Raw genomic sequence first — 27,382 nt, 5'->3', positions numbered from 1 at the left:
TACGGGAGATTTACGCTGGGCAGGGCTGCGGCTGCTCATAGCGCACCGAATGAAGCTTACGCAGTAACGCGGTGCGGACACGCATCACACCAACCGAGCTCCCGTCCCCGAGGCACCGACAAATGTCAGCCAGTAGGGATATTGTGTCGGAGTTTGTAGATTGTGGATTGTTGATTGATAAAGACAACAAATTTCCCCCTTACTTCCAGAAGATGCTTATCGTTTCTCTCGCTATGATGCGGAGTTTAGGTTTTCACAACCCCAGGTAATAGTTGTACAATTTGACGTGAGCAGCGAGGTAGATTTCTCAGTCGAGCTAAACAAAATTGCGAGTCCGTCTCCTCCAATGGACGTCACTTTGCAGCTGCCGGAGTTTGGCGCATTAGGCTCAGATGTTAGACCTATCGATGTGAGATTCACGTTCAGACGGAACTACGAGTATCGACTAGCGAAAGAAGGCATTATTTAGCGTCATTGAGTGTTTCCACGCGTGGTGGGCGAAACATTCATAATTCTCAACTCTTGTCATTCAACCCCTTTTTAATCCTTTCCCACATTCTCGGGTCCCGGGGTCCTGCAATCGGCTGAAATATCAGACCGCTGAGTCAGGCCTTGCATTGCAGGTCGACTCGCAGCCAGCGCGCTGTGCGACGCAGATCGTCCCTCCCGAGCGACCGAGAAATTCCTAGAAGCTCCCCGCCGCATAAGCTTCGACTAGAGCGGAAGTCCAGAACCCCTTTCTGCAGCGGCGACGTGGTTTTTTCTTCATACTTCGGTAAGCATTAAGATGGCATCTCTTGGCAAGAAAAGTCCGCTGGCAAGTAGAGTTTCCGCTGCGTCACTCGAAACTCTGTTGCCCGTCACGCAAAGCGAGAAGCTTCTGCTGTGGAGGAACGGGGAGAGTTACCGGTACTCATCGCCCCGTTACCCCATTGCCCCGGTAGTTCCCTCAATTCGCTTTTCTCGGTTTCCTATTTACTCCTTTTTGACACCCACTTTGCCGATCTTCCTAAGACCCCAAACTGCCACAAACAAGGTTGCACCGTACAGCGCGAAGCAGTACCAGAACGACGCCCGGTAACCCTCCAACAACGCCATTGGGCTCTCCTTGTCGGCGAAGTTCGACCGGGCGGTCACAGCACTTGCTATGGCGCCCGATGAAGCCAGCCCTACGCTTTTGCCGATTTGGGCAATGGCGTTATAAACACCTCCGGCCACGGCCTGCTTCTTCGCCGGAAACAGCGATGTGATCAGCAGATTAGAGATTGTGAACAACGTGTCAGCGCCAATAGCGTTCATAAACATTGCCCAGAAGATGCAGACCCAATAGGACCACGCGGGGTTGGAGATCGCCATCAATAGCGGCGACAAACACGCCAGGGCGACGGCGATGAGAATCGCTAGGTCTGCCCGGACGCGGTGTACCACGAGACCGGCGACGATGTTGGCCAGGACTCCGCCAACAGGGGCCGGCAGGAAGCGCACCGATGTGTCGATTGCGGAGAGCCGTTGGACATACTGGAAGTAAAAGGAGCTGAGCTGCTCAGTCGCGTTGAAGGCACCCCATACCATGAAGACGCTGATGCAGATGCAGGTGAAGCTGCGGTTCTTCCAGAGTGAGTTTGGAATAATGGCTGGTTTACCCAGGCGCTCCTGTCTCTCGACCCAAGCAACGAATGCGCCTATCAGCACACCAGAGATGGCGAGCAGAGCGATGTTTTCTGGTTTCTTAATGTCCTGGGTGCTGTCGGTGATCGCACTGTCTTTATCACGTTAGCTATGTCTCGGTCGCTCTCAAGTAACAGTGGGCGCATCTCGGACTCACGCAAGCACATAAGAGACCATTGAGAGGAAGGCACTGGCCAGGAATGCTCCAACCCAGTCTACCTCGGTCCTGAACCGGTGCCAAGTGACCGGATCTCTCTTGCCGATGCTGGGCAGCCACTTCAGCGCAATCAGGAAGATGACTGTGTTGGTGATTGCAGCAATATGGAATCCCCATCTCCAACCAATCGTATCTGTGAACACACCACCAACACTGAGGCCAACAGAGAACCCAATAGGTTGACCTCCGCCCATGGACGCAAAGGCAATGTTTCTTCTCTTACCTGTGGGGAACGCGTGCGTGATGATACTTACGGCAGAGGGGAGACACATTGAGATGGCAATTCCGGCAAAAGCACGGAACATGATTAGCTGAATTCCCGTATTCGCCAGCCCACAGGCAAGGGTGAAGACTGATTGCAAAAAACATCCCATGAGATAAAGGGTTCGAGCACCGTAGAGGTCGGCCATTGCCCCGGATAGCAGGAGAGTGCATCCGCAGGTCAGAGCGTAGACAGAGGCAGGCCTTAATATTATTAGAATGCTTGTACGGCCACAGAGGGGTTTCAGCACCGATTCCTACCATAAGAGAAGATTGCCATCAAGCTTAACATCTCGAGCCATCGCTGGAATGCAAACAGTGACTATGCCGGCCAGAAGGGAGCTAATGCCTGTAATACAGGTCACTGATGAGATGACAACCAGGGTTTTACCCTTCGAAAGGTCGCCATGTTGACCAGGCTCGGGAATAACAATAGTCTGGTTCGGCGACTGCGATATTATTGACGTAGAAGCTGAGAGTTGTGGCAGTGATGTTGCCGGTGCGTTGACCAGCTCCACTGTGGTTGTGGTAGACATCGTGGGTTTCTAGTTTGGTGGTTGATGTTTTAGGAGGTGAAACACCAAGCAAGCGGACCGCATCTTTCACTTATTCCCTCGTGGACTGGACATAACAGCGGGGATGCTGTCAACTCGGAGGGAGTATAGGGCGCAAAAGACGCATTTTCATTATTCATGGCCCAAATTTTTTACCAATCTGCCCGATCTCGGCCGAAGTGGACGGACCACCGAGTTGGCCCATTTCGGGGGGTTAAAATTGACGCTGTTGGAGGTTTGCTGAGTCGCAATGACTAATGCCCACAGTCGAAATAATCATCAAGTTAGATTAGCATTTCGGTTGGTGTTCACGGAGTAATAGAGCGTAGAGATACCCGAGTCTTGCTCGGAATACAGCCCTTTCAAAGACGGTCAACTCGGTTTAGGAGTCTATTAGATGTGACTTGAATAGCATCGCCTGCAACAACGAACGCCACTGTGTTATTAAAATACTGAAGAGAAAAACAACCTAGCCCTCATGGCCAATCACCATGAATCTAGCTCCAGAAGTAGCAACAGTCTTGAGTCTTGCCAGCTTTCCTTAGCACACTTTCCCACGATCGGAGATTCTCGCAAGCATTTCAACATTCGAAGACTTAAACTCGAAATTCCGGATGAGCTGATAAAACCCCAAAGTTAGCACCAGTAGCTTCATTGTGTTGTTGATTCTTACTAGATTGCTCACCTGGACAAAGATTTTGTTCATTTCCAAAAACGCAACAGACTTGCCTGTGCACCGCCATCGGCCAGCGCCAAACACAAGCTCAGTCTGCGACTTCCACGACTTTACCGTCTCCGCGTCAGCTTCTAGCCATCTCTCAGGCCGGAACACCTCAGCGTCTTGACCGAAGACTCTCTTATCGTGGGTCACCGACACTACGTCGTGCCCGATTCTCGTGCCTGCAGGTAGCGTCATTCCATTATAGATGTCACCCTCGGGCCCAACCTGTTTCATCACCAAGCCTGGAAACGGGGGCCTCACACGGAGGGACTCGTATATGACCGCCTATTTCGAGCATGATTAGTAAATAGCGTTCAATCGGATTAAGCAGAGCGGCCGTCTATCCTCTTTGGTGACTTACTTGAAGATATGGCAGTTGCTGGGCTTCTTGATATGTGATGGGATCTGATATTCTTCCTTCGAGCATGGCATCATCAATCTCTTTCACCAGAGACTCATACACAGAGATATTTGAGAGAATATAATGCATTGTCCATTTGATGGCCTTTGCTGCTGTGTCGGAACCAGCGACCATTGGAAACATTATCTCGGACTGCGCTGAGCGCTGATCAAGACCGCGACGTATGAATGATCCCTATTAAGTTTCCGTTAGCGGAAGGCTGAAGATCTTTGTGGGCTTATCGTGATAGCTGATAACTTACGAGTAAGTCAGGCTCATCTTTCCCATCAGGACCGAATCGGGCGGCAACGTGCTCTTTGGCAAGTCTATTGGAATTAGTTTTGTCTTCAGACAGAGGCGACAAAATGGTAAATACATAGCGGCTGCAGAACAACTTACCCCATGATCTTTCCAAAGCCATTCTTGTCCGTCGGTTTCGGTCCAAGCAGTCGTAGAGCAAGGTCTGATGTGAAAATTCGTTGAAGAGGCGGAATATCAGTGAAGAATTGTAAGATATCTATGGCCAGATTCGACATAGCAACCAGTCCGAAGACGTCTGAGTCTGTCCGAAGAAGCCCAAGGGGTTGTCCAAAGGACATCCTCGAGCGAGCATCCATGGCATAGTAGTGCGCGAGTCGGCCAAAGTCTACAGGCGTTTGCTCCAAGAGTTTTGGAGTATCTGCGTTCCCTGGCCCCTGCGGGTGATGCTTGCTGGCGTAGCTCTTTCTAATTAAGCTTACCAAGTCTGCTATTCCAGAGTCGATGCTAGTTTCCAACCCAGCAATGTCCTTACCCATGTACCCAGGTTGCAACTTTGTCCTCAGGGCATGATGAACAGACTTATCGAGTACACTGCCCATCATGTCGTGGTATGGGTCTAGACGCGTGGCTTTGTACCAACTGCTTCGTCCATACGTCGACTTGGCCGCCGACATGCGTCTGATGAGTTCTGTATCGGATGTGATCAGGTCGTTGGGGCCTATGCGGACAAGCTCGCCATATTTGGTCGACAGTTTGTAGTACTCATAGTACCCATGAGAGCCACGAGTACGGACCCGAAACATTGTCCAATAAGATAGGGAAGAAATGAAAGGGCCAGGGATATGCGATAAACGAGCCCATAATCCCAATGTCGTAGTGAGCAAGTACACGACAACTATGAGACCCAGAAATTGGGCAAGAGGCGTCCAGGACAACGCAACTGCGGACTGATACAGTAGAGAAGGCATTTTGTCTTCATGTCAGAGGACAGCTTGGAATTCGAAGTGGACAGGCTTTCTGCAAGGGATTGCAGAGTTTAGGCATCTCTTTTGAAGTCTCTTTAGAGGAGACAGAAAAATCAATAATTCAAATCCGTTTTGGTACCCCTTGTAGGTCTGTACCCATGAGAATATTGAGGGAGTGGATCATGATTGTCCGGGGCTAGACCAGCTTACGCCGAGCTAGCGTGCTGCGTCGCTGACCGTCAGCTCGCACAGAGAACCTATGATAAGAGGAGCTGAAGACTATAAGTGTGATGAGATGCATGATACCTTCCTTCCGGATTCCGAAATGTAAGGTAGAAACTTGAGGCAGCCAACATATCTCTTTGCGGCGGTGAAGAGGTAGGGTCCATTACATGCAAGTACCTTAGATGTACAAATATTCAAGCTGCATGACTCGGGCCTTGCTCTTCAACGGTAAAGACTTCAAAAAGAGACGGTGGGCCTTGTCCCTTACAGACTCGAATTTCAGGCAGCAACAGAAACCCCGTTGAGCAACTTTCACCCAACTGAAATAATATGCTTCAATCTCCGTTGGCAGTCCGCACTGAGGTCCCTGAACCACTTGATCAGGATCTTCGACAAACACTGTCATGTCTCATTCCAACATTCTTGAATGCCATCAATTACGTCTCACCACCCGAAGTCGATAAGAAAGCATTGAGGATAGCTCTGCTCGATAGAGCGCTCCAAAGCGGTGTTCATCTCGAAATACAGATCCACATTGGTCTCTTCACATGGTTCGGATTCATCATTGATGACATGAACGTCGAGCTGGGACTGGACTTGGAGCAATTCCAGACACGGCTTCTTATGGGAGAACGGCAACCCTCGGCACTTTTACAGGCTTTTGCCGACGTGCTCAAGTCAACGAAAAGGTATTACGATCCCGTTGTTGCCAACTTGATCGTTCTCTCTGCTCTAGCCTTTGTCAACTCAAACGCCATGGAGATTCGTCCCCAGTACCAGACAATCGTCTTGTCAAAAGAGACAGTCAGCTGGCCCTACTACTTTCGAGACAAAGAGGGCCTTCCAGAAGTGTACACCTACTTCTGCTTCTACAAGGAGATGTGCCCAGATATTGCATGCTTCCTGCCAGCTGCGCCCGAGATGGGCAAGTTTATCAACTTGACCAATGACATACTGTCGTGAGTTCTCGAATCTAGCCTCGCGTTACTGCGTGTGAGTGTAGGCCTTTAACATGTGACCTGTAGGTTTTACAAAGAGGAAAAGGCAGGTGAAGTCAGGAACTACATTCACAAACAAGCTTTAAGCTTAAACCAAAGTCCCTTGTCTATACTAGAATCCGTCATTCTGGAAACTGTGGTTGCGTACAACCGCTCCCGGGCAATTCTGAAGAACAGCCATCCGTACGAGGGCATATGGCACGCCTACGCCATGGGTTATGTCGCTATGCACTTGAACACCCGCCGCTACTACCTTTCCGAAATAGTTCTGTAGACTTCTCTTTCACCCACTATACAGTCTTGGTACTGAAAAAACGACGCTAAAAAGAGAACCACAAATCTTGTCGGGATGTGCCCCACGAATGACATTCAGAAGAACTTTGTACACTTGAGTCCGGCCACCGTGGTCCAGTAGGGGTTTGACACCGAGTTGACTTACGGGAGTTCGGCTCTTACAGGATCCCGATCGAAGCCGCCCTGCGCCCCTGCAGCCCGCTTCCATGTCGAGACCGGGACCGAAAGCGGTGCCTGCGTTGGGTCGCAATCGGGTTCCTCGCCCACCATCCGAACGACAGATAACGTCGCAAGAAACGTTATGTTGGTTCATCTGCTATTGTTATCGAGGGCGCCTGTCTTGGCACACTTGCGTGATACGTGATTTGACTTTTAAAAGCTTGGTAGTCGACGGTTCCAAGGGAGACGGTGATGTCTGAAGAGATTTGACGGGCGAGGCTGACGTGCAAATGTGATTAATGTATGCAATGTCCACACACACACTATGATGTGCGTTCACTTTCAGAACCTCATATCTGGACCATGGCAAATCAACTTCTTCCACCACTATAGACTTGCCAAGGGCTGATCCGGCCCGTCCCCGTTTTCAAACTAGTTGACCTCAGGGCATTGGCTGGTTGTACCTCGTTGTACTGGTTCCTTAAAGGGGGAAAGTCTGACGCGGAAATCGACCACGAAATCCTACGCGGCTCTCGATAAAAGCGTGTTTGGCGGTAGGCCTGGGTGTGAAGACTGGCCACAGTTACGGAACCATGTCGATAGACCAGAGTCTCAGTCGACATTTATGAAGATATGGTTTGAATTGAGTAGTTTTGGGTGGTGACATTTAACACCGTGACCCCTCGGACCTGGTCTCTATCCCTTGGGGGATACTCTTCCAAGAGGATACATGCGCCAACCCCAATGCCGTAAATATTTGTACACTATTACACATCCTTTATACACTCTCAACTCCATGCAGCTTACAGCATCTCGGCAAAGCAAAGAACGCAAGCGGTCCAGGCCCTCAAGCCAACCCGACGCCTCTCAGGGCCCTCATCTTGACGCCCTCCCAGCTATTCAGCTTCGGCCTCACGTCCAAGTAAAAGCTGGGCTTGCCGCGGGCGTCGGGGCGTCCGGCGTAAAAGTCAATGACGTACTCGACCTGCACGCCGCAGCGGTCGACGACCCAGTCGTGGCGGTCAAAGGGCGGGGTGTAGCCCAGCAGGGTGTTTACGCGCGCCTTGGGGGACATGTTTGTGCTGAGGCCGAGGAAGGAGTGGAGTTTGGGGCCGTCGCAGCTGTTGACTTTTGTGTTAGCTTTCTATGCATTTACATGGTAAATGAATGGCAGGATCGAATCCAAAATAAGGGGAAGATGGGGGAAACGTACGCTGTGCCTTCGAGGTAAGGCGCCTCCCATTCTTTAATCTCCTTCCACGCCCTCTCGTTGACGGCGTTGTGGATCGGCACCACTGTTGCCATGTCTTGTGCGCGGGTATCGTGGCCCTTGCGCTTCATCGCGTCAAAGAACATCTTTTGGGAAGGGTAGATCCAGTTCCCCGTCGCCTCATCGGAGCCCGTCTCCTGTTCGTGGTTGGAGGGGCGGCTGGTGCCTGGGTACGCTGAGGTTGCTGTCCGGGGGATCGTCGAGACTTCGCGGTCGGTGTCGAGGCCTGATTTGACGGCTGTTGCGGAGGGTGGGATTTTCGATGCGTCTGTTTGTATGGGTGCTGCGGAGGAGGTGAAGGGGATGTAGGACTTTAGGGACTGTGTCCATGATTGCGAGGGCTGTGATGATGATGGCGCGGCCGCGAGTGTTTGGTGGGGGTTTGTGTGTAGGTCAGCGGGGTGTGGTGGGTGAGGATTTGACGAGGCGTTCGCGGCGGAGGCGGCGCGGGCTTGTTCGAGCCAGGCTTCGCGGGACTTGTGGTCTACGGGACAGACTTCGGCGGCGGCGTCGGCGGGGCCGGAGGGAGGTTGTGTCGCGGAGGCATTCGTGCCCGTTGGGGGCGGCGGGGCCGAGGAAGAGGAGAAGGGCGTCAGAGATAGCAGGGACTGCGTCCAGGATGAAGACTGCGCATGCTGCGACTGTGGTGACCCCGCCTGGGTCGGGGGTATCGGGTGCGGCGGGTGAGGAAGATGCGCTGCGTCCGGGTTCGAGGCGCGGGCGTGCTGGAGCCAGGCTTCGCGGGCTTTGTGGTCGACGGGGCACGTCTCGGGTGCCGCGCCGTTGCTGGAGTCTGACATTGTGTGGCGAGGGTGGTCTTCGTAGTCGATTGCGACGGAGGAGGATAAGGTAGCTGAGGGTTGGAAGCGGGTTAGGAAGACGAGGTCTACGAGATCGGCGTTCATTTTGGAGGGTCGATATGTGGTTGAGTAGAGATTGCAAGGTTCATACCAGTCAGAGATATCCAGGAATCAAAGTCCTCAAAGTCAAGGGATTCGACTCTTTTGAACCCCTCGATGGGTTTGGCGGCGTGACGGGTAACCAGATGCGGGAGGGGGGCCTAGATCCAGAACCCGGGGATAGGGTTGCACTGGTGTTTCTTTCTTTGTTTGTCTAGATCTTGGGGCGTCGTAGTCGGGAGGGGTCTTGCGACGGGAATCGCATTGGATCTTTGCGTTGGCGCAGTGTAGGGAGAGGGCGCGTGGGTTTCGTTGGTTCTTGGCTGGTTTCGTGATGGGGGTTGCTTCACGTTTTCGCGACGAACGGGATGCAACAACTTTTTTGGTGGAGCTTTCTCTTGTGTTCTTCCATGCGCATCTGTTAATTTTTATTTTGGGATGATGTGATTGACGTCTTTTGATTGGGCAGTTTGTTGATGGACATGCCTGTCGGGTGCTGCCGATGACGCCGGGATGGCCAAGGTCCACGGAAAGCTCTGGCAGATTGATGTGTCAGCGAAATCCCGAACTGCTGGATCCCATGATCCGATGTTGCACCGTCACCTGTGGCTCAAGCTACTACTGTGTGGCTGGTGCGTCCACCTGGATCAGTCGAGGTTTGGCGATGCTATTTCACCTCACTTGGAAGGGCTTTAGTGCTTACTGCCACGTGATATCCGATACCTCACTTCTTGTTGACTTGGGATCGCATTGCTATTTGGACACTGTCTGACTTTAAAAAGAGCAACAGAGCTTCCACTTGTCGCATCGCATCTCAAAGCTTCCTATAGTTAAATGCCTTGTGCAAAGCCCAGACTGTAGCAAACATGTCTCGACAATTCAGACTCTCTCATCTATTTCCACTATTCGTTGCCATTGCCCATACCATGGGCGGAATCGTTCCCTTCGTCGCCAAAGACGCTGGAATCCGCTCCTTCGGTCTGCCGGAGAGATTCGCAGAGTCAACTATAGCGCAGTCATGCTTCATCCTCGATGGCGCCCGACTTTCTGTGCTAGGGATGGTTCAGCTAATCATGTATCTTCGCGGAGACTATGCGGCAGTAGACATCATTATGGCTCTTTTGGTGTATGTTGGGCTCGTTGATGGGTACGTATGCTGGCGGGAGGGCGAGCTGGGATCAGCTGTGTTTAGAGCTACGTCGGGGATGGCCATTGGGGCATGGGGTATATTGGGGTTGACGTCCAAGCTGTGAATGCTTGGAAGTTGCTTAAAGACATGGACAAAACTTAGATGCATTTACCGCGTAAGTATTGGCGAGGATGATCTTCCCTCAAGGATTGACCAGGTTCTACTGAAGTATAGAGGTGCGTTCGATCCTGTAGATGTTCATAGTCATGTTTCGGCGCGTCTAGTGTTTCTATCAACTGGGCATCTTGTGAAGACTATAAGAATCTCAGAGCCGAATTAGCGGCGAAGTAGTACTTGATCTCACCAAGATTCGCGTTATCATTGTACATCTCAACCCGCTCGGGTGCCGTTCTGCACAGACCAGCAGCCGACGTCAAGCCTCGGACCCAGGACATTGCAAAATTGGTGGCTGAGGCTCCAAGCTCGGGTGACGCTGGCAAGTCGGCTACTTCGGGAATTGACGGAAGTGGGTAGCTCAAACCTCAAGGAAACAATCGGATGATTTTTGGGGGTAAAAAACGTCCAAGCTATGCTTTTTGCTGCTCAACTTGGATGCCTAGGTATAATAGCTGCATATTAAAGAAACGAAGCCAACAGCTTTACCCATGGGCCAAGGGAAATCAAACGTGGCACGATTTCTCCAAAACGTTCTCGGAGCTACGGACGCTGGTGCGCGTTTCCCCAAGCTGCGGGAGAGCCTATCACATGCGGGCCAAGTACGCAGTAAGCCGCGTCCGCTAAGCATTGGTTCGCTGTCCCGAGAGACGGTTACATTATAGTAGCTGCAGGTGCTTTGCTATGGTTCGGAGCAGCTTCACATGGAATTTGCTTCAACGAAGCTCGGCTCGTGGGGCACATGGTCACGAAAAGTCCCGGAAAGAAGTGGTCTGGTCAAGATGTTGAAGTAAACTTGCTTTTATGCACGGGGTCTGTGGGTGTATGTGACGAGTCTCGACTATCGGTACAGGATTCTGACGTCGACGATAAAAGGAAAAGTTGAAGACTAGGTGTGGAAAAGGCCAAAAGCAAGAGACAGGTTTTGTCGCCTGCATCTGCCTGGGTGTTGAATGAACCCCAGTAAACTCCCACAGTATCCTGGTAAAGCCCCGACCTGATGGGCGGGAATTGCTTCCATCGCGATAGATATCACGAAGCCGCCATGGTGATCTCCCTTGTTAACTTTTCCCTTGCCGTTGTCACTGGTGTGTGACGAATCAATGTTGCCGACTGTTCCCGTGTCCTGCCGAAGGCCCCAATCCCGGGGGCTTTTGTGATCGACGAACCGGACGAATGGTGATTGTCCACCGTCGCTGTGGTCTCGTCGTTTCGTACTCACGTTTGTCGTCGCCTAGTTTTGTGAATCCCGCCAACTCTCCCCCGTTCTGTCTCTTCCTCGTCTCCGCCTTCGTCGCTCATTTTTCGTACTTCAGCCCGCGGATGTCATGATGATATGTCTCCTTCAACCTCACCCGATATCGTTCGTAAAGGGAGCGAGGTGAAGAGGGCGCGTTCCGTTTTCAGTGCGATGTCACGCTCAGCCGAAGAGGGCAGCGCCGCCGGACTCGACAGCCTCAATCTCAGCCATGTCGAGAGGCTGACGACGGAATCGGGCGGGGAGCTCCGAGCGGTCGAAGGCGACGCCGGAGGGAGGAACAACGGAGCCAAGCTGGTGACCGGTAGAGCCGCCTACGCCACCGCCGATGGTGCGCTGGAGGGGACCATGCTGCTGGGCGTGGTCGCGGTAGGAGCTGAAGCTGGTGTGCTTGGGGGAGGCGGAGCCGTTGCCGAAGTTGGCGGGAAGCTTGCCAGTGGGCGAGGCCGGGTGAGGGGCGGGGCTGTGGTCGATGGAAGCTGGTAAAGAGTTTTAGCATTGCGGGATAGACAGAGAGACGCGTGGAGCAGAGTTTGGGACATAGTTGACGTACAAGGAATGGAGCGGCGGCCGAGGAACTTGATGCTCGGGGTGCGCTCGGCATGGGCGGCAGCCTGGCGGAGGACTCTGGTGGCGAACATTTTGAGGGTATATAAAAGAGTCGATTGGGAAAGGGCTTGAAAGATGCGTTGGAGTGGTGATTCCGAAAGTGTCCGAAGTTCGTTCGTCGGTATGCGTGGTGGTGGACCGAAGTATGTGCAGGAGGGAAAAAGGAAGTTTGGTGGTTGAGCTCTCCTCCTCGCCTGTGATGATAAAGCTGGTGGGTGCGGTACGCGCTAGCGACGGGTATCAAGGTGGTATAAACTTTTGGGTGCCTGTGGCTTTTTGTGTGTTTGGAGGTAAATGCAATTGGGTGTCTGGCGCGTGGCAGAACTTTATCAGCAGGGGAGGAGAGCGATCTGGTCGGTTTGTTGAAGGAGGGGAGAAATGAAGAGATGAGGGAGGAGAAAAGGCCAGAACAAAAAGGCTGGTGGTGTGGAAGGCAGGCACGTCTTATTTCAGCAACCCAAGGTGAATGAATGGCATGGGGAATTTTCTTCACAGGCCGAGAGACACCGCGCCGCCTCCGCCGCCGGCCGTGCCCGCCTGCTTCTGAGGTACTTCACCATGCTGGCGGCGTTTGGCGCTCCCTCTCTCTCTCTCTTTCGTTTTTTTTTTCTTCTCGTCCATGGTTCCATTCTGTGTTACAACGCTCGGTTGGGGGTTAGCTGTGGGTTCACTGGGTTGGGTGTCGCTGCACGGCCTGCTCACTTCAGCCAGATGGGCGGCTTCGGGAGGAAAGGCGACAGGGAACGGACAGGGAGGCAGGGGATGGCAGGCCGAGCTAGCGGTGCACGCTGCATGGTGCCATGGTGGTAATGGGTGGTGGAGGTGGAGGAGAGGAGCACAAGAGCACAGGATGAGGGCTGCAAAGAGGAGGGGAATAGAGGATGGAGGGGACAGGGTGACAGTGCACCATGAATCTTGTTCATGTCTTAGCGCGCCAGCCCCGAAACCCGAGCCTCGGGCAGAGATTCCCGTCAAACAAGTCGTCGAGTTTCCAGAGACTATGAATGTGGTGTCTAGAGTTGAAAGCCCCGAGGAGACTCTCGGTTCGGCTAATGAAGAGTAGACATTGTCTCTCAAGAGTTATCACTAGAGTTAAACCGAGGGATGCAACATCATCATCCAACATCTTCATATTCATCCACATCGTCCTGCTCTGGACAGAAGTTGAAAAGGCAAATGGAGCTCCTCTAGGGCTCCTGGGTTCTTGGGTTCTTGGGCTGTCGGGTTCTCACTCACAACTCGACTCAGTGACATTCGAAATCTTACAAAGCTTCATTTCTAACAATCGTCCAATGTGCTCCTCCCCCGTTTCAGGCAATCTCCACAACCCCAAGTGTCCTGGCTACATCCTCAAGTTCCAACGTCGGACCGACCACGCCATTCCTAGACTACGTACTCCGTACCTAGACATTGGACAATGGACGCCGTCCACATCTGGGAACCCCGAACGCGTGGGAATTCCAACGTCTCCGATCTTTCTCACCCTTGTCGTCAGTCCTTGACTGGTTTTCCATTGTCGCAAGATCCTAAATGATTGACCATGGCCAGTCCAGAGACTCAGGACTTCGGAGCCTAGAGTCAACCGTGGGTAGATGAACAAATGCCCTTCTTCTCCTTCTTTCCTCCTCCGCTGTTCCGTCGTGTCGGAGTCTAGTAATTACTCTGTAAACTAGTATAGTAGGTTTAGTCCGTTCTCCGCCCTGGCCGGTGACGGGACCTCAGTGACAGGCCACCGCCGCCGCCCTCAGCCCGCCAGCCAGTCGCCATAATGCGGGACACATTGATTTTACACGTGAATTGCACCTTATCTCTGAGCTCCAGCGTCATGGCACCGGCATCGAACCATTCTTCCCCTCATCTCATCCTCCCCCCCATGCAAAAAGGCTCCATGTCCCCATCGTGCAGAGACAATAGGGACCACACACACACTAGATCCATCAAGAGTCGGATATCCGTATTCAAAATGTGAAAAACACACCGTCTCGGCTTTTTGGGATGTGTTTGCAATATCGTCTCTTGTGTGGAAAACATGTCTTGGCAGCGGCAACTTTCGCAACCAACTAACTTTCCTTGGATGTTGATGTGGCCGGTGTGAATCCCACCCGTCGAACAGACATTGTCACAACGGTAGCATCGGAAACCCAGTCTCTTTCGATCAGTGAGATACAATCTGCATTTCGGCATACCACCTAGGGCAATAAGCTCTCGAGGGCCAAGCCAATTTCGTCCGACCTTTTGTGCGAGCGAAACCGAGCTCCAGTGGTCACCCTTGAACTTCCCCAGACTCTGGCACAGGCCAAAAAAATCTGGAGATTAGACTTTTTTGGCCTACATACTCTGCAATGTCTCTCTCTTTCTCTCCCTAGGCTCCAGTGGTCTTGCCTGCTTCGGACTGTCACTATGCAGCATGCTACTTGGTACCATCCCCCAGGGCTCTCTACCGTGAGTGACAACAACTGCCGCGGCGTCCGGCGGTATCCCGCCGAGTAGTGGTCGGCGTTCGGGATTTTTAGCCTAGTGGTAATGCCTGCCTGGGAGATCACTGATCACCATCGCGCGGGGAAGAGGAAGGGGGAAGGGATGGTGATGTGATGGCCACCTATCGGCAGACTGGCAGTATTATCAATCAACTGAGAATGCCGGGGAACGGTTCGCGAGACCAATGCCACACCCGGGGGACCCGGCGATGCGCGATACCTGGGGGAACTGAACGAGCAAAACCAAGAGGACAATGTTCCTGAGCAAGGAGTACCTAATCCCTTGGCCTGTCCTCCTTCTCCTCCAAGCCTCCCGATCCCGGTCCATCCACACTAACGAAACCTCTTCAAGCCCAAAAGAGACAGGATTCACAGGAACGGAGATGGGCGCACTGCATCGAACGATTCTGCGGGCGACCGGGACACATCTTTGAGCCAGCCAGTGGGCACGAAACCGCGACCGAGACACACACTCCTCTGCTTCTCTCCAGCCAGGGGCACGCGAGCAGATTCGGCAGGACATAGAGAGAGGGTGTCCTCATCCATGAGACCTGATGCGCTCACTGCAGCGAGAAGTTTGTCTGCCGGTCGTTCACATCTGCACATCCCCCGGGCAGTTTTTGCCCAACGCGGCAAACCCTTCCACCGGATCTAAGCCATGTCCACCTCCAACCTAACTCCAGCAAGCCGGAGAAACCACAGCACAGCCAACAGTGACAGCTCAAACCCCCACGGCACGGACGATGGGATGGATGGGCAAAGATGGGGGAGGACTCAGGAGAGAGTGTTACAGCAGATGGCCGGGCCAGAGTGGACTGGCATCCCGGGCCCTGCATTGCATTGCATCAGCGCCGCTTGCGCGTGCGGCGTTGCGTTGCGCTGTACCTGTGTCTGCCTTCCCGCCGGGGTCCTGGCCGGTTTGGAAGGGCTTGGGTGGCTACCGGGCCGGCTAACGAGGTAAGACGGCGCGAATAGCGAGCCGCTGGGCACGTTTTTTTCGTGGATTTCTTCCTTTGGGCTAAAGTGACTAGTGTTCCTCTGAATCCAGCTACCTTCTCAGTCGGGTGTCTACTGTGTGTCTGGCATCTGTAGTCTCTCCTGTGGAGGAGGAGACTTTCGGCTCCGATTCCTACCATATTTCGGTCCCGTCGTTGTAGGATTCGTGATCAAGATTGTTTCTGAAATCCGACTTGTGCGCAGGGCTAGCTTTCCACCACCACGTCAGTATCAGTAATTAGTGAACCACCCGGACTTTCCACCTCTCCGTCTCCCTTCTCCGGCCGATGACGTGCTCCCGAAATGAAGACGTCTGTTCCCCCCCCTGCCTGCCGTCTTCAAGAACCGAAAACCGGGAGTCGAACCATTCCCGGCGCGAATCGCGCTGCTCAGGAAGAAACGTGGGATTGCCACTCACTATATCCGCAGCACTGTAGTCTGTAGCGACCCTTCCGATCCCGGTTGTAGACGGACCGGAGGGTGGACGTCTACCATGGTGGTCCGATAACGGCGGCGCGGCTATGGTTGTGCTGGAATAAGTTGGTTTCCAAGGCGGGAGCGCGGAGCCCCCCAAAATTTGCTGCGGCGATTCGTGCGGCTAGGAAAGAATTCTTAGGTCCGCCTCAGCCCTCAAGAGCTACCTACCTTAGGAAACACGGGAGTCCCCTGTCGCGCTTCGGGCTGCCTTTCCCTTTTTCACTCTCTTTCATACTGGCCCAAATTGGGCTGACCACGACGTTGATCGGATCCGAATCGATCGACATGTCCGTTCCGGGATTGACGTTCTTGTCTCGGGATCTGCTTCCCGTAATGTCGCTGCCGCTGTTTCGAGTTGGGCTTCTTCGTCCATATTCGGCATTGTCTTCCTTGTATCCCAAGGATACGTCACTGGCGTTGCTACAAAGACCCAGCCTGTCACGACTGCTCCGTATTAAGTGGAAGATTTTACTGCAGATGTACAACCACGCCGGGTTCCTCACAACCGTGGCCCAGGTCATCTCAACAACAGATGTAATGTAGAAGAGGTGGCTAAGTTGCAGGCAATGATGTGATGTACAAGGCCGATGTTGAGTTTGTTTCTGGCGATGAAGTCAAGAACTAACCCTGGCCATCACTAAACTATCTGTCTAGCTAAGTCTTCTAAACAGTGGCGCAAGTTTTGTGATACAACGGTGCCAGGAAGCTCGAGTCGACCGATGGGCTGGGAACCTGCATCATCCAAGAGCGGCATCGTGACTCGGGGTTAGCTAAGGTACCAGAGGCCTCGCTGAGAGTTGCGTCTTGATGCCTGAGACAGGGAAACGGGATCGCTATGAGCTAGCAAAGGTGTGGCAAGTACAGTTGGGCCATTTCCGAGTCAAATGTGGCTCTGAAAGACTCATTATCTCTACCTTAATTGAGACTGCATGTATAGAAGTGGGTTGATATCACTCTAGCTTATTCAAGCTGGAAAAAAAAAAGAACGAGGAAGGCTCAATTGAACGACTGAGAACGCTGAGGAAAGGCCGTGGACAACTACGAGGCCATAACGCTTGCATTCTTCTTCCCAACCCTTCGCATTCAGATGGTGAGCCCTTTGCTCGGCTAACATGGCATCACTTTCCACAAAGAGAAGGTGCAGTTTCCATCGAATTGAATTACTTTGCAAAAGTGACGGCCTCAGATCGAAAGGAGGGTCACAGGTATCATCGGCAAATCGTACATCATGAGTGTCATCCATCCCAAACGCCATATTCCTCCCTTGAGCCAACCATTGTCCCTGTGAAGTAACCGACCATTCAATTAGCTTACAGCTCTTTCTTGTCTTCGAATCCGATGCTGATACGCGGAGCAAAGGCGTCCAGGTTGACCGCATTGACATCCCAGCCCGCCTCCTCAAGTACCCTGAAGTCCAACACATCGGTGCTTTCGCCCATCTCAATCTCGTCCACGGAAATAGCGCCGAGGGCAAGCTTCTTGTTGCCAGTCTTCGACCCCAGATTTCTGTCGTGGGCAAGCATGGTGGCGTAGTACCACGCCATGAGGGTATTGATATCGTTTGCCTCCGTGGGAGAGCGGTCTCCTAGAAGCAGGATTCTGACGGTGGCGATGTCTCCTCTCTCGCAGAGGCAGAGGATGAAACCCGGGTGAGCTTTCTGACCTCCCTTCTCGGTTAACTCCTGATTGTGACCTTCCTTGTACATGGGCATGACGAAGCGGACGCGGGCGCTCTTGAGGTCCGCAGTCATGGCATGGGCATAGCTCTTGGCGAAGCCAATCTTGGTAATCACCTCTCCGCGATGATCCTTGACGGCGGGGGTCCAGAAGACAATGCTCTCGCGCGCGGCGACCTGGGCGGGGGAAAGCACGCGCTTCGTCTGCAGGTAGTGCTTGAAGAGGATTGTGGCGCGTTGCTGGTTGAGGACGTTGAGCTGGACGCAGCGGACACCAAGGTAATTCATGCCGAGATGAACAAAGACGAGCGTGACCATGAGCGCAAAGACTGCCTCCCTACTCTCGACATAGCGCACAACGATAGAGCCTACAAGCAGACCGACAAGGCCGACAGCGGTCTCCTGTGATGACTCCTTTGCGTTGAGCTCACTGAGGTTGTTGCGGCGGGCAAAGTGCTTGGAGAGAGCGGCCTTGCTGGCGCCGGCAGCAACACCGCACATTGCGCGGAGAGCTTCTGCTAGCACGAGGGCGAGGACCTTGGTCCACGGGTCAAAGTAGGGGCTGAAGAGGTCGAGGAAGAAGGCGCTATCGTTGAAGATATCAGCGAGGTAGCGGTATCTCTTGCACTCTGGCTCGATGACCAGGCCGAAGCGGTAGGCGAAGACAATTGTAGCGACGCGGGAGATGCCATCCTTGAGGATTGTTAGGAGCAGGGCATAGGTGGCGGACGAGGACGCGTCGCCGACACCTAGGCCTTGGAGGATGGCGCGATTGGCGAGGAGGCCAGTGATCGTGGAGAAGAAGGCCTGGAGGGAATCGAAGGTCTGGTAGCCAGTGTAATCGGGAGTCACCGATTCCGGATAGCCGATTGGCAAGAATGCGTCGTAGAGAATCTGACGCATGTTGGCGAGCCCGGCTGTCGTTGAGGTTGTGAGGGCGGTGGTGAGAGTCGGGATGGTGTTTTGGTGAGACGGGCGCACTTGTGTTATTTCTTGCAACTCGGTGTTGTGCAGCCAGCGGTGGGTGATTCTTCCGGTTCCATCTCTTTCCTCAATGAGAATTTCTTTCTTCTCTGATCCTTCCATTTTTCCCCCCGTAGTTTGTTGTTCGCTTGAGAAGGCAGGCAGAAGGATGTCCAAGGAAGGAGCGATGTGGCAGGAAGGTCGGAGTGAGGTTGAATGGGAAAAGTGGGTCCAATATTGAAGGTGTTGCAAATTGAAGAACATCACCGTGTTGCCCGGAGATACATTAGTCAACAACCTCTCCAACATGAGGTATCGAATTTGGAGACGTGTTTTCTCGACTTCATAGTCACGCTGCCGCTATTACTTGTTTGCATTGCCTACCTTGTCCATGCTCAGTAGCTCCGGCGTGCTATATGGCTGACATGCTTAAGGCTACTAAGAAGGAGTAATCATGATGCATGTTCACCCTTAGCTGTGCTTGACTGGTGGATTCATTGATACTAGCAGTAAATTCGAATTGGTATTTGATTAAGTGTTTCTATACGCACAAAGAGGACTTTTGAGCAACTTGAAGCTTGTTTAGATGGGCCGCCAAAAATGCACTGGACAGATTACGCCTTGATCGGCTCGCCGTTCTCACTAACAAGGTAAATGTCCGACTTGATCGGGCCCTCGCCAACGCCGGTCTGGATGACACGGCTAACGCCGCTCTGGATAATACCAGCGACAGTCTCGTCCAGGGTCACGGAGGACTTGAGATCCTTGGCGCCCTCCTTCCATCCACCGACGGATCCAAGGATAGGGGAGAAAGCACCGACGACAGCGGCGGTGTTCTCCTCAAGGTAGTAGATGACGGCGTTCGGGCCGGCGTCGAAGGTGTACGCGGCAACAGTCTTTCCAGCAGCGGCGTTGATCTGCTCCACGGCGCGAATAGCGGCACGCGAGACGTCGTTCATGTAAAAGATGGGAGGGTAGGTATCCGCGCACGAGGAGTGGAACGAGTTGGAGTCGCGCATGGTGACTTCGGCAAACTTCTCAAAGTCACGCTTGGCGATAGCCTCCTCCATCTCGCCCATGTGCTTCGGCACGACCTCAGCAACGCGCTGCTTGAACAGGCCCGACGTCGCGACCGTCTGCTGCATGCCCGAAGTTGACGAGACGCCCTTCTTGGCCGCGCTGACAACCAGGATCAGGGCGCGCATGTCAGGCCAGTGCGACGCCTCGGCGACGAGGTCAGCCTTGGAATCCGTGCCGTCGGCTTTGTCGCCCATTCTCCACGCGACGTATCCGCCAAACAGACTGCGGCATGCGGAGCCGGAACCTTGTCTCGCGATGAGGGACAGCTCGGAGGGGGACTCGGGGAGTTCGTAGAGATCGGCGATGGCGCGGACGAGGGCAGCGAAGCCTGCGGCTGAGGAGGCGAGTCCGGCGGCGGTGGGGAAGTTGTTCTCGGTGACGATCTTCAGGGGCAGCTTGGAGAGCTTCGGGAGGGAGGGGGTCTGCTCCTCGAGGGCAGCGCGGCGGGCGCGCAGCTCGCGGAAGCAGGCCTGTGTGCGGGCACCCGAGACATCGGAGGCTTCGCCGTTGAGGATGAGGTTATCGCCTTCGGGGTAGGAGGCGGAGCAGGATGCAGTCGTCAGGGTTCGCAGGTCGGCTTGAGAGAGGGTGACGGAGAGGGAGCTGTTGGTGGGGAGGTTGAGCTTCGGGTCGCGCTTGCCCCAGTACCTATGTTTGTTAGTATTGACACATTTTGTAGCTAGGCTTGTAGTTCGGTAGTACATACTTGACAACGGCAATGTTGACAGGCGCCGTGGTGCTGGCGCGATAGACCTTGTTGTTGTCCGACATATTGCAATCGAGTTTGCGGTCTGCTGGAGGCGGTCAATGGAAATTCAAGGCGGGGCGAATTAGATGAGGTGATACTAGGATGAATTTGGGATGAATGGGGTTGCTACATACCTTTGGGGGGAAAAGAATAAAGATTTGGGTATCACAAAGAAGAATCAGTACTTGGAACTGTGGTCAAATGCTGGAGGTCCGAATCTCTACGGACAAGAACACTGGGATGAAGTTGGTGAAGCCGGACAAGGAGTGACTTGGCGGGGTTGCGAAGCTCGTCCCCCTCACAAAACAACAGGCGAACAATAGCATCAATTTCCAGGATGGGTTTACATACGATCTTTGCCTGAAAAAGCTTAGTGCGGGGTCCTCAGGGGAAACGGCGCTTGGACCCTGTCAAGAGTACGTACTCTGCAGTGAATGTCTGATGGAGCTTCATCTTCACTTCACCCATTCACTTAACAACTTGGCAACACACATTCACTTTGTTCAGCTTATTCATGGACAACTCATCGTATGTGAGGGGAAATAATTATGATTGTGCATCTATGAGCACCAAGTTCGTAATGGCTTCAAGCGCAGGACGCTATGTTACGGTCCAAAACTCCAAGCGATCCCAATCGCTTAATGCCAACCCTCCCCCCTTCCCCCCCCAAACTAATCATCCAATCGTGTCTCATTGCTCATATCTCGTATGCTCATCGTAATATCCTGAGACCGAGTTCCATAGTCACCAAGAGTTGTAGGACTTGAGCGCCTGGCGTTGTCCCTGTGTTGTTTATCCTTCCAAGCAGGCCAAAGTCAAGCCCTCTGCACATCTTCCTTCATTTCATCTTAGTCCAGGAGCTCAGGAGGAATGTTCTCCTTGTTCTTCTCCTGTTCCTCTTCGTCGTAGAACCAGATGCTTTGAGCGACGGTATTGATGGCTTCAATAGCACGAAGGAGAAAAGAATAATCGAAGGTTTGGCCACCTGCAATTGCAATTTGGTCAACTTCGTAGGCAGTCTCCGGCAGCTCTACGTTCGGCATATTCTCGTCGACGCTGATGCCGTGATGCAAAAGCTCTTGACGGCGTATATCAAGCAGCCGCACGATGTGGCGAAGAACCTGTCGGTCTTCGTAAATGAGGGGATCGTTGAGTTGGTCGATGGCTGCATCCATTGAGACATTCCGAGCGGAGCGTTGGATTTGCTCAGTAGTGAGGTACCGGCCTTCGGTGGCCTGATCAGGATCGGGATGAAGAAGATGAAGGACTTCAAAGAGTCTCTCTTCGGCAAATGCATGCTCTCTGGTGACGGTGACGGGTACTCGACCGTAGTCTCTGTTGTGGTCGATTGCTCTGCCCATGATGTTGGGAGATCGCTCCTGGAGGACGCCAACTGTTCCTTGAAGTTCTGGGACTGTGACTCTCGTTCCGTCTTCGAAACGGACGTCTATGTCGCCGTTAGCTGGACGGAATCTCTCTTGGGAACCATCATCAAAGACTGTCAAGTCGTCTCTACTAGTAGATTGTTGCTCCTCAGGGTTGGCGTTTTCTTGGCTGAGAACAGTGACACTTTTCAGCGACATGCGACTGAGACTGGCTGTGATTCTGTTCTGAGCCTTTGAGACAGAGAAGAGAGTAAACCCGATAGAAGCCATTTTTGTTGCTGTAGTAAAACTCAAGGTGGGTTGTAAAGAGAAGAGAGCCTCAGCCACGACTAATCTTGGACCCTTTTGTAGAGGAGTTAGAGATTCAAGACAAGGAAAGTGGAAGTAGAGAGTGAGTGAATCGCGGCAGTTATCAACAGATAATGGGGTGAAATGCAGAGAGTGGTTGTATTTGTGTAAGGTGAACTTGCCGATGAAAAGAGCAAGAAGTAGGGAATGGAGTGGCTTTATATAAGAGAAGGATTGAAAATTCGAGAGGGTAGGGCGAGACTGAATAGAGTTGTGGTACTTAACCTTTTCGAGCCCTTGATATCGGAGATAGCAGTTGACGACCTAAAGACAGTAACATCGTGAGAACCGAGATGGACCGCTACTGTAAATTCACATAATTTTGAACTTGTCAAGGCTCATCAAGGGTAGCTACACGGTGCGAGGTACCAAGATCTAGTCATGTGGTCTACATCAGGTGCCTCTTGCTGTGACGTTTCGTCCTAGGAAGAAAAAAGTCTTCAGCCACGGCGCGTTTCGACCGGGGTTTTCTAGAAGTATCGTGGGTGCCTCTAAGGCATCGCTGATAAATAGCTGGGAAGCCACACACCAATTCGGTGCCGCATCCTTCTGGCGAGGGCGGGGCAGATAAGACACAGTGAGGACTTTCACAAAGAACAGTTGCTATGATTCATCTCCACGGATGGAGAGGGCCATAATGGGTAGTCAAAGTCGTGGTTCATCTGCGTATCTTGTTGATAAAGCACAACAATCATATTGTAAATCAAATTAGATCTTTCAGAACAGTTCGAGCGAATAGAGTCGCTGATAGGTTGGCTTTTGGCCAGGCTTGAAACTAGAAAATATGGTATACATGATGATAAAATCAGTCTTAGGCAAAGGGCTAGGGAAGACGAAACATAGATCTCACAGAGAATCGTTGAAGACGACTCTGTTAAAGCTACTAGAAATGAAAACCCACTATATCAGAGAAAGAGCCCGGAGGCATCACCCCTTATCCAGGTAAAGATCCTGATCATGATCAATCTTCCCGTACGAAAGAAAGGGAATCAGGTCCTCTTTCCCGAGCAGCTTCGACCCATACCTCATTCACACCACCAGAAACGCGGACCTTCTCCTGGGCCTCCTCATCCAGGATAGGTACTCGAACATGAGGCAACTGAATGCGTTTGGCCTCTTCTGTTCCCTCGCTGTGCATTGTCGCGTTCTTCAAGCAATCAGTGCCAACCAGCTTCTTTCCTTCCATTGTTAAAGGGGATCCAGAACACAGGCTTGTATGCGTACCGGCTAACCCGAAAACCGACTATAATTTCATCCACCTCGAATTCAAGACTGTGCTTGTATTCAGAACTTCCGCCTCCATTGGTCCCAAGCATGGTTCCATGATGATCTAGAGTAAGTCCCAAATTGGGACCCCATATGTGGTCACGATGTTCCCACTTAAACAAGATATAAGAAGAAACTTGCACTCAACGGTTATGAGTCACCTTAGATAGCCTAGAGAACTCGAAGGCGTCGCAGTCATTGCCGGTCTTGCCGCCTATGCCCGTTCTCCTATTCCTGAAGACTTGAACATGGAAATGTCATCTGGCCGCTATCATGTGTGACTGAGTAGAAAAAAAAGGGGGAAAAAATCATCAAACTCCTTAACCGTGCATTTCACCCACCACCTCATGCGCCGGCGTCTTTATGGTCTTCTTTTCTAAACCCAGCTTGCCTTACTCTGTGGAATTCAGCACGGAAGCTGTCTGGATAAGAAGTGCCGTTCGATGCGATCATGGATCTTTTCAACCTACGAGCCACTTACTAGGTAATATGTAGCCCGAGATATTTCCAGGAGGTAATGAACCATGGAGATCTGATCGAGCATTCTATCACACTGGAGGAAGCCGGCAAGGACGTTGTTATCGGCCCCGCTGTTTCTCCGAGTAGAGCCGGGGCCCCACGCCCACGGACACCCGTCGCACAACAAAGGCTGAAGAAACCAAGGTACAGCACGATGCAGGAGGCATCGACGATGGAAAGCGGACAATTCCGCATGCCTTGCGGGATGGTCAGGGCGATTTTCCCAAAGACGAAAAACGCCACATCGGCAGGCGACGTTGATGGTGGGGCTCGACCTCCTCGAACCATTGAACACCGTGCTCGAATCCCGGCTACGGATTGGCTCCCCGATTCAACGACGCCAAGCATCTATCATCAGCTTCGCAGCTCCCTTTCTGCCCATTTCCAACGTGCCGCGTTCACTTTTGCAGCTTGTCTATACAGAGGTTCAGCATATTCGCCCTGGCCTGATGCCATGTCGTTTCTCAAGATACCGAACGACCAGAAATGGAACTCGTGGGGGCCTGATCACCTGCATATTCATCGGTGTCCACAGCGAGCTGCGTTTCGAGCATTCATTTCGTCGCATCCGCAAGCTCCGGCCGTCTCAAACCCCTGGACCACTATCTCGAGGATGGTGGTTGAGCAGAGGCCCCCCAGGGATCTCCATCTGCCCTGTCATTGACGTCTCCCCCGCCTCGTGGTCCAGCCCTGGGACAGGAAAGCCTCGGCCACAGTCGACGAAAGACTGCTGGGCGAAGTCTGCATCCCCAACGAAACCTGGAAGCTACTAACTACACATATGGTACCTCTGCAAGCTCATCCTGCAACAGGCCAGGCACACAACTTATGCCCCAGCCCCCGTGTCGACGCGAGAGGGCCGCAGCTACGGACCCAGTCCCGTTTCGATCTCGGCTTACAAGTTACGGCAAGGTGAACCCATGGGCCATAAAACCACCCCACCCAGACCCCCAGAACGACATGATCACCATGATGATCGATCAACGTCCACTCTCTATCCCTCTTCCACCCGCGAGCAATCGTTTTGTGTTGAAACGGCGTCGACACCTATTGAGCTGTCAAGCCAAGCATTACCCATCGTTGGGCATGAGATCGAATTAGCACATCATGTCTGCAGGACTTGGGCTCTGCCGAAGACCCCGGAGCCAACGAAAACATCAGATCAGCCCTTTGAATCCTTGGACTCGAGAAGAGCTTGAGTCCGAGTGAATAGTCAAGGCCGTTCCTATAAGTGGACGTATGGCCAAAGCCGGGCGAGCTATCATGGCCGCCGCACTGCATCAATACGACTACATCTTCGCCATCACCACCATCTTCTCCTTTCTCGATGCGTGGAACATTGGTATGTCTCACTTGTCTGTACTGGAATAGACCTGCTGTAGAACTCAATGGGGCTGCCCATAGACACACGGCTGACCATATAAACCCCAGGTGCAAACGACGTCGCGAATTCCTTCGCGACTTCGGTCTCCTCCCGCTCCCTCACAATGAAACAAGCCATGGCCATCGCTGCCGTCGCCGAGTTCTCCGGCTCCGTAGCCGTTGGTTCGCGCGTTACAGACACCCTCCGAAACAAAATCATAGATCCGCACCTCTACGCTGCCCGACCAAGCGTCCTCTTGCTCGTCATGATGTGCGCCATCTTCGGTTCCTCCGTCTTTCTTAGCATCGCCACACGTAACGGGCTGCCTGTGAGCACGACGCACTCAATCATTGGCGGGCTCGTCGGCGCTGCGACGGCGAGTGTGGGTATCTCGAAAGTTAGTTGGGGATGGGACGGAGTGTCCCAGGTGTTTGCGGCGTGGGTTATTGCGCCGGGATTGAGCGGGGCGCTCGGAGCCTTGATATTCCTCGTGACGAAGAGGTTTGTCTTGACAAAGGCGAATGCTGTGCGCAATGCCTTCTTTACGATTCCGTTTTACACCTTCCTGACGTTTGGCTCGTTGACGAGTGAGTCCTCGCATCTCATTCCCCTCCCGGTATTGCAGGAGGGTAGATATGATTGCCCAAGGCCGAGACTGACACGTCGAACAGTGCTCGTGGCTTGGAAAGGCGTCCAGCTCCAAGTCGAACTTACAGCAACCCAAGTCCTCATCGCAGTCTTCTCCGTCGCCACCGGCGCGACGCTCCTCCAAGCCTTCTTCCTCCTGCCGTACCTCTGGCGCAAGATCGTCAACGAGGACTGGGAGCTGACATGGCTAATGATGTGGAAGGGCCCCTGGCTCCTTAACCGGCCCCCGCCGCCTCTGCCTCCGGCCGGAGTGCGGAGGGCCAACATCAAGGATTACTACCGCGGCCACCTCACCGCCGACGAGCTCGCCTACATGAGGGCCTCGGAAACCCTCCTCGAATCAATACAAAGCAGCCAAACGCCCTCAGACCTCTTCAAAGACGACCAACCCATCCTATCCCCGGCCGTTCTCGAACCTCCGCAGACCCCAGCCACATCAACAACATCAGCCTCCACAGTCACAGACAGCCGCCGACCCTCCTCGTCCTCCTCCACGTCCACCTCAGAACACATCCCGCCCCGCCCGCGAGGCTCCAACACAAGTCTCACCGTCCTCACCTGGCGCCTCAACCGCCTCCTCCTCCGCGGCCTAGAACAAGACGTCATCACAATGCAGAAGCGCACCGCCGTCCTCTCCTGGGACATCGCCGACATGCACGCCCGCGCCCCGCACTACGACAACCGCGCAGAACACATGTACTCCGCCCTCCAGATCCTCACCGCCTCCGCCGCGAGCTTCATCCACGGCGCAAACGACGTAGCCAATAGCATCGGGCCCTTTGCGACGGCCTATGACATTTGGAGGACAGGCGGGATCGAGACGTCCGTCGGCGTGCCGGTGTGGATCCTCTGCTTCGGGGGCGGGGCCATTGTGTTGGGGTTGTTGACGTACGGGTACCACGTCATGCGGAACCTGGGGAACAGGCTGACGCTGATTTCGCCGAGTAGGGGGTTCTGTATGGAGCTTGCGAGCGCGGTTGTGGTGATGATGGCGACGAAGCTTGCGTTGCCGGTGTCGACGACGCAGTGTATTGCTGGCGCGACGGTTGGGGTTGGGTTGGCGAATGGGGATTGGCGGTCTATTAACCCGCGGCTTGTGGCGTGGATTTATTTCGGGTGGTTTGTTACTGTGCCGGTGTCTGCGTTGTTTTCGGGGTCATTGATGGCTTTGATACTGAATGCTCCGCACTGGGAGGCGGCCATGAGGTAGGATAAGGCGCGGAGCCTCCTACCTTATTCATGATGGGGATGAGGCCGGTGCCGGGCCTTGTTGGTTGTTGAGTCCTTGAATATGTTACGATACCCCAATTTGTTTTGTCTTTGGTTCTCTCCAGCGAGAGTCGATAGATTTAGATCTAAAGTCTTTATTATTGC

General features: G+C 53.2%; 12 protein-coding genes across 12 annotated transcripts; 5 read left to right on the top strand and 7 right to left on the bottom strand.

The window, feature by feature from the left end:
* Nucleotides 1-975: 975 nt before the first annotated feature.
* On the bottom strand, nucleotides 976-2,682 carry BDP55DRAFT_731955 (uncharacterized protein; the record flags this gene model as incomplete). The annotated part of the gene is made up of 3 exons (XM_060579884.1): nucleotides 976-1,759; nucleotides 1,826-2,350; nucleotides 2,408-2,682. 3 exons carry the CDS (start codon nucleotides 2,680-2,682, stop codon nucleotides 976-978), a joined length of 1,584 nt encoding a protein of 527 aa, XP_060425887.1.
* A 559-nt stretch (nucleotides 2,683-3,241) lies between these two features.
* On the bottom strand, nucleotides 3,242-4,885 carry BDP55DRAFT_696580 (benzoate 4-monooxygenase cytochrome P450; the record flags this gene model as incomplete). Its single annotated transcript, XM_060577591.1, has 5 exons — nucleotides 3,242-3,319; nucleotides 3,386-3,706; nucleotides 3,783-4,016; nucleotides 4,084-4,147; nucleotides 4,221-4,885. The coding sequence occupies 5 exons, from the start codon at nucleotides 4,883-4,885 to the stop codon at nucleotides 3,242-3,244; spliced, it is 1,362 nt and encodes a 453-aa protein (XP_060425886.1).
* A 717-nt stretch (nucleotides 4,886-5,602) lies between these two features.
* BDP55DRAFT_559578 (squalene synthase) lies at nucleotides 5,603-6,544 on the top strand (the record flags this gene model as incomplete). The annotated part of the gene is made up of 2 exons (XM_060569912.1): nucleotides 5,603-6,231; nucleotides 6,298-6,544. The coding sequence occupies 2 exons, from the start codon at nucleotides 5,603-5,605 to the stop codon at nucleotides 6,542-6,544; spliced, it is 876 nt and encodes a 291-aa protein (XP_060425885.1).
* Nucleotides 6,545-7,570: 1,026 nt separating this feature from the next.
* On the bottom strand, nucleotides 7,571-8,793 carry BDP55DRAFT_559538 (cytochrome c/c1 heme lyase-domain-containing protein; the record flags this gene model as incomplete). Its single annotated transcript, XM_060569909.1, has 2 exons — nucleotides 7,571-7,844; nucleotides 7,937-8,793. 2 exons carry the CDS (start codon nucleotides 8,791-8,793, stop codon nucleotides 7,571-7,573), a joined length of 1,131 nt encoding a protein of 376 aa, XP_060425884.1.
* A 965-nt stretch (nucleotides 8,794-9,758) lies between these two features.
* Nucleotides 9,759-10,989, top strand: BDP55DRAFT_635507 (uncharacterized protein; the record flags this gene model as incomplete). Its single annotated transcript, XM_060572783.1, has 5 exons — nucleotides 9,759-10,039; nucleotides 10,184-10,257; nucleotides 10,449-10,547; nucleotides 10,679-10,797; nucleotides 10,894-10,989. The coding sequence occupies 5 exons, from the start codon at nucleotides 9,759-9,761 to the stop codon at nucleotides 10,987-10,989; spliced, it is 669 nt and encodes a 222-aa protein (XP_060425883.1).
* A 626-nt stretch (nucleotides 10,990-11,615) lies between these two features.
* Nucleotides 11,616-12,094, bottom strand: BDP55DRAFT_559687 (uncharacterized protein; the record flags this gene model as incomplete). Its single annotated transcript, XM_060569919.1, has 2 exons — nucleotides 11,616-11,932; nucleotides 12,007-12,094. 2 exons carry the CDS (start codon nucleotides 12,092-12,094, stop codon nucleotides 11,616-11,618), a joined length of 405 nt encoding a protein of 134 aa, XP_060425882.1.
* A 438-nt stretch (nucleotides 12,095-12,532) lies between these two features.
* On the top strand, nucleotides 12,533-12,969 carry BDP55DRAFT_284952 (uncharacterized protein). Its single transcript, XM_060566507.1, has one exon. The coding sequence runs from the start codon at nucleotides 12,621-12,623 to the stop codon at nucleotides 12,870-12,872; it is 252 nt and encodes an 83-aa protein (XP_060425881.1). The 5' UTR covers nucleotides 12,533-12,620; the 3' UTR covers nucleotides 12,873-12,969.
* On the top strand, nucleotides 12,970-13,744 carry BDP55DRAFT_285033 (uncharacterized protein). The gene is made up of 2 exons (XM_060566508.1): nucleotides 12,970-13,552; nucleotides 13,611-13,744. The coding sequence occupies exons 1-2, from the start codon at nucleotides 13,067-13,069 to the stop codon at nucleotides 13,656-13,658; spliced, it is 534 nt and encodes a 177-aa protein (XP_060425880.1). The 5' UTR covers nucleotides 12,970-13,066; the 3' UTR covers nucleotides 13,659-13,744.
* Nucleotides 13,745-16,927: 3,183 nt separating this feature from the next.
* Nucleotides 16,928-18,863, bottom strand: BDP55DRAFT_284937 (vitamin B6 photo-protection and homoeostasis-domain-containing protein). The gene has a single exon (XM_060566506.1). The coding sequence runs from the start codon at nucleotides 18,772-18,774 to the stop codon at nucleotides 17,323-17,325; it is 1,452 nt and encodes a 483-aa protein (XP_060425879.1). The 5' UTR covers nucleotides 18,775-18,863; the 3' UTR covers nucleotides 16,928-17,322.
* Nucleotides 18,864-19,154: 291 nt separating this feature from the next.
* BDP55DRAFT_706622 (diphosphomevalonate decarboxylase) lies at nucleotides 19,155-20,770 on the bottom strand. The gene is made up of 3 exons (XM_060578060.1): nucleotides 20,614-20,770; nucleotides 20,438-20,525; nucleotides 19,155-20,379 (listed from the first exon to the last, which is right to left on the bottom strand). Exons 2-3 carry the CDS (start codon nucleotides 20,500-20,502, stop codon nucleotides 19,266-19,268), a joined length of 1,179 nt encoding a protein of 392 aa, XP_060425878.1. The 5' UTR covers nucleotides 20,503-20,525; nucleotides 20,614-20,770; the 3' UTR covers nucleotides 19,155-19,265.
* A 194-nt stretch (nucleotides 20,771-20,964) lies between these two features.
* Nucleotides 20,965-21,538, bottom strand: BDP55DRAFT_675052 (uncharacterized protein). Its single transcript, XM_060575709.1, has one exon. It carries the CDS (start codon nucleotides 21,520-21,522, stop codon nucleotides 21,328-21,330), a length of 195 nt encoding a protein of 64 aa, XP_060425877.1. The 5' UTR covers nucleotides 21,523-21,538; the 3' UTR covers nucleotides 20,965-21,327.
* A 3,722-nt stretch (nucleotides 21,539-25,260) lies between these two features.
* BDP55DRAFT_559750 (phosphate-repressible phosphate permease) lies at nucleotides 25,261-27,218 on the top strand (the record flags this gene model as incomplete). Its single annotated transcript, XM_060569926.1, has 3 exons — nucleotides 25,261-25,339; nucleotides 25,429-25,947; nucleotides 26,032-27,218. 3 exons carry the CDS (start codon nucleotides 25,261-25,263, stop codon nucleotides 27,216-27,218), a joined length of 1,785 nt encoding a protein of 594 aa, XP_060425876.1.
* Between the last annotated feature and the right edge of the window lie 164 nt (nucleotides 27,219-27,382).

This window comes from Colletotrichum godetiae (genome assembly GCF_030913485.1).
Source record: "Colletotrichum godetiae strain CBS 193.32 chromosome Unknown BDP55scaffold_43, whole genome shotgun sequence".
Classification (NCBI taxonomy): domain Eukaryota; kingdom Fungi; phylum Ascomycota; class Sordariomycetes; order Glomerellales; family Glomerellaceae; genus Colletotrichum; species Colletotrichum godetiae.
This window is presented reverse-complemented; position numbering and strand designations above follow the sequence as displayed.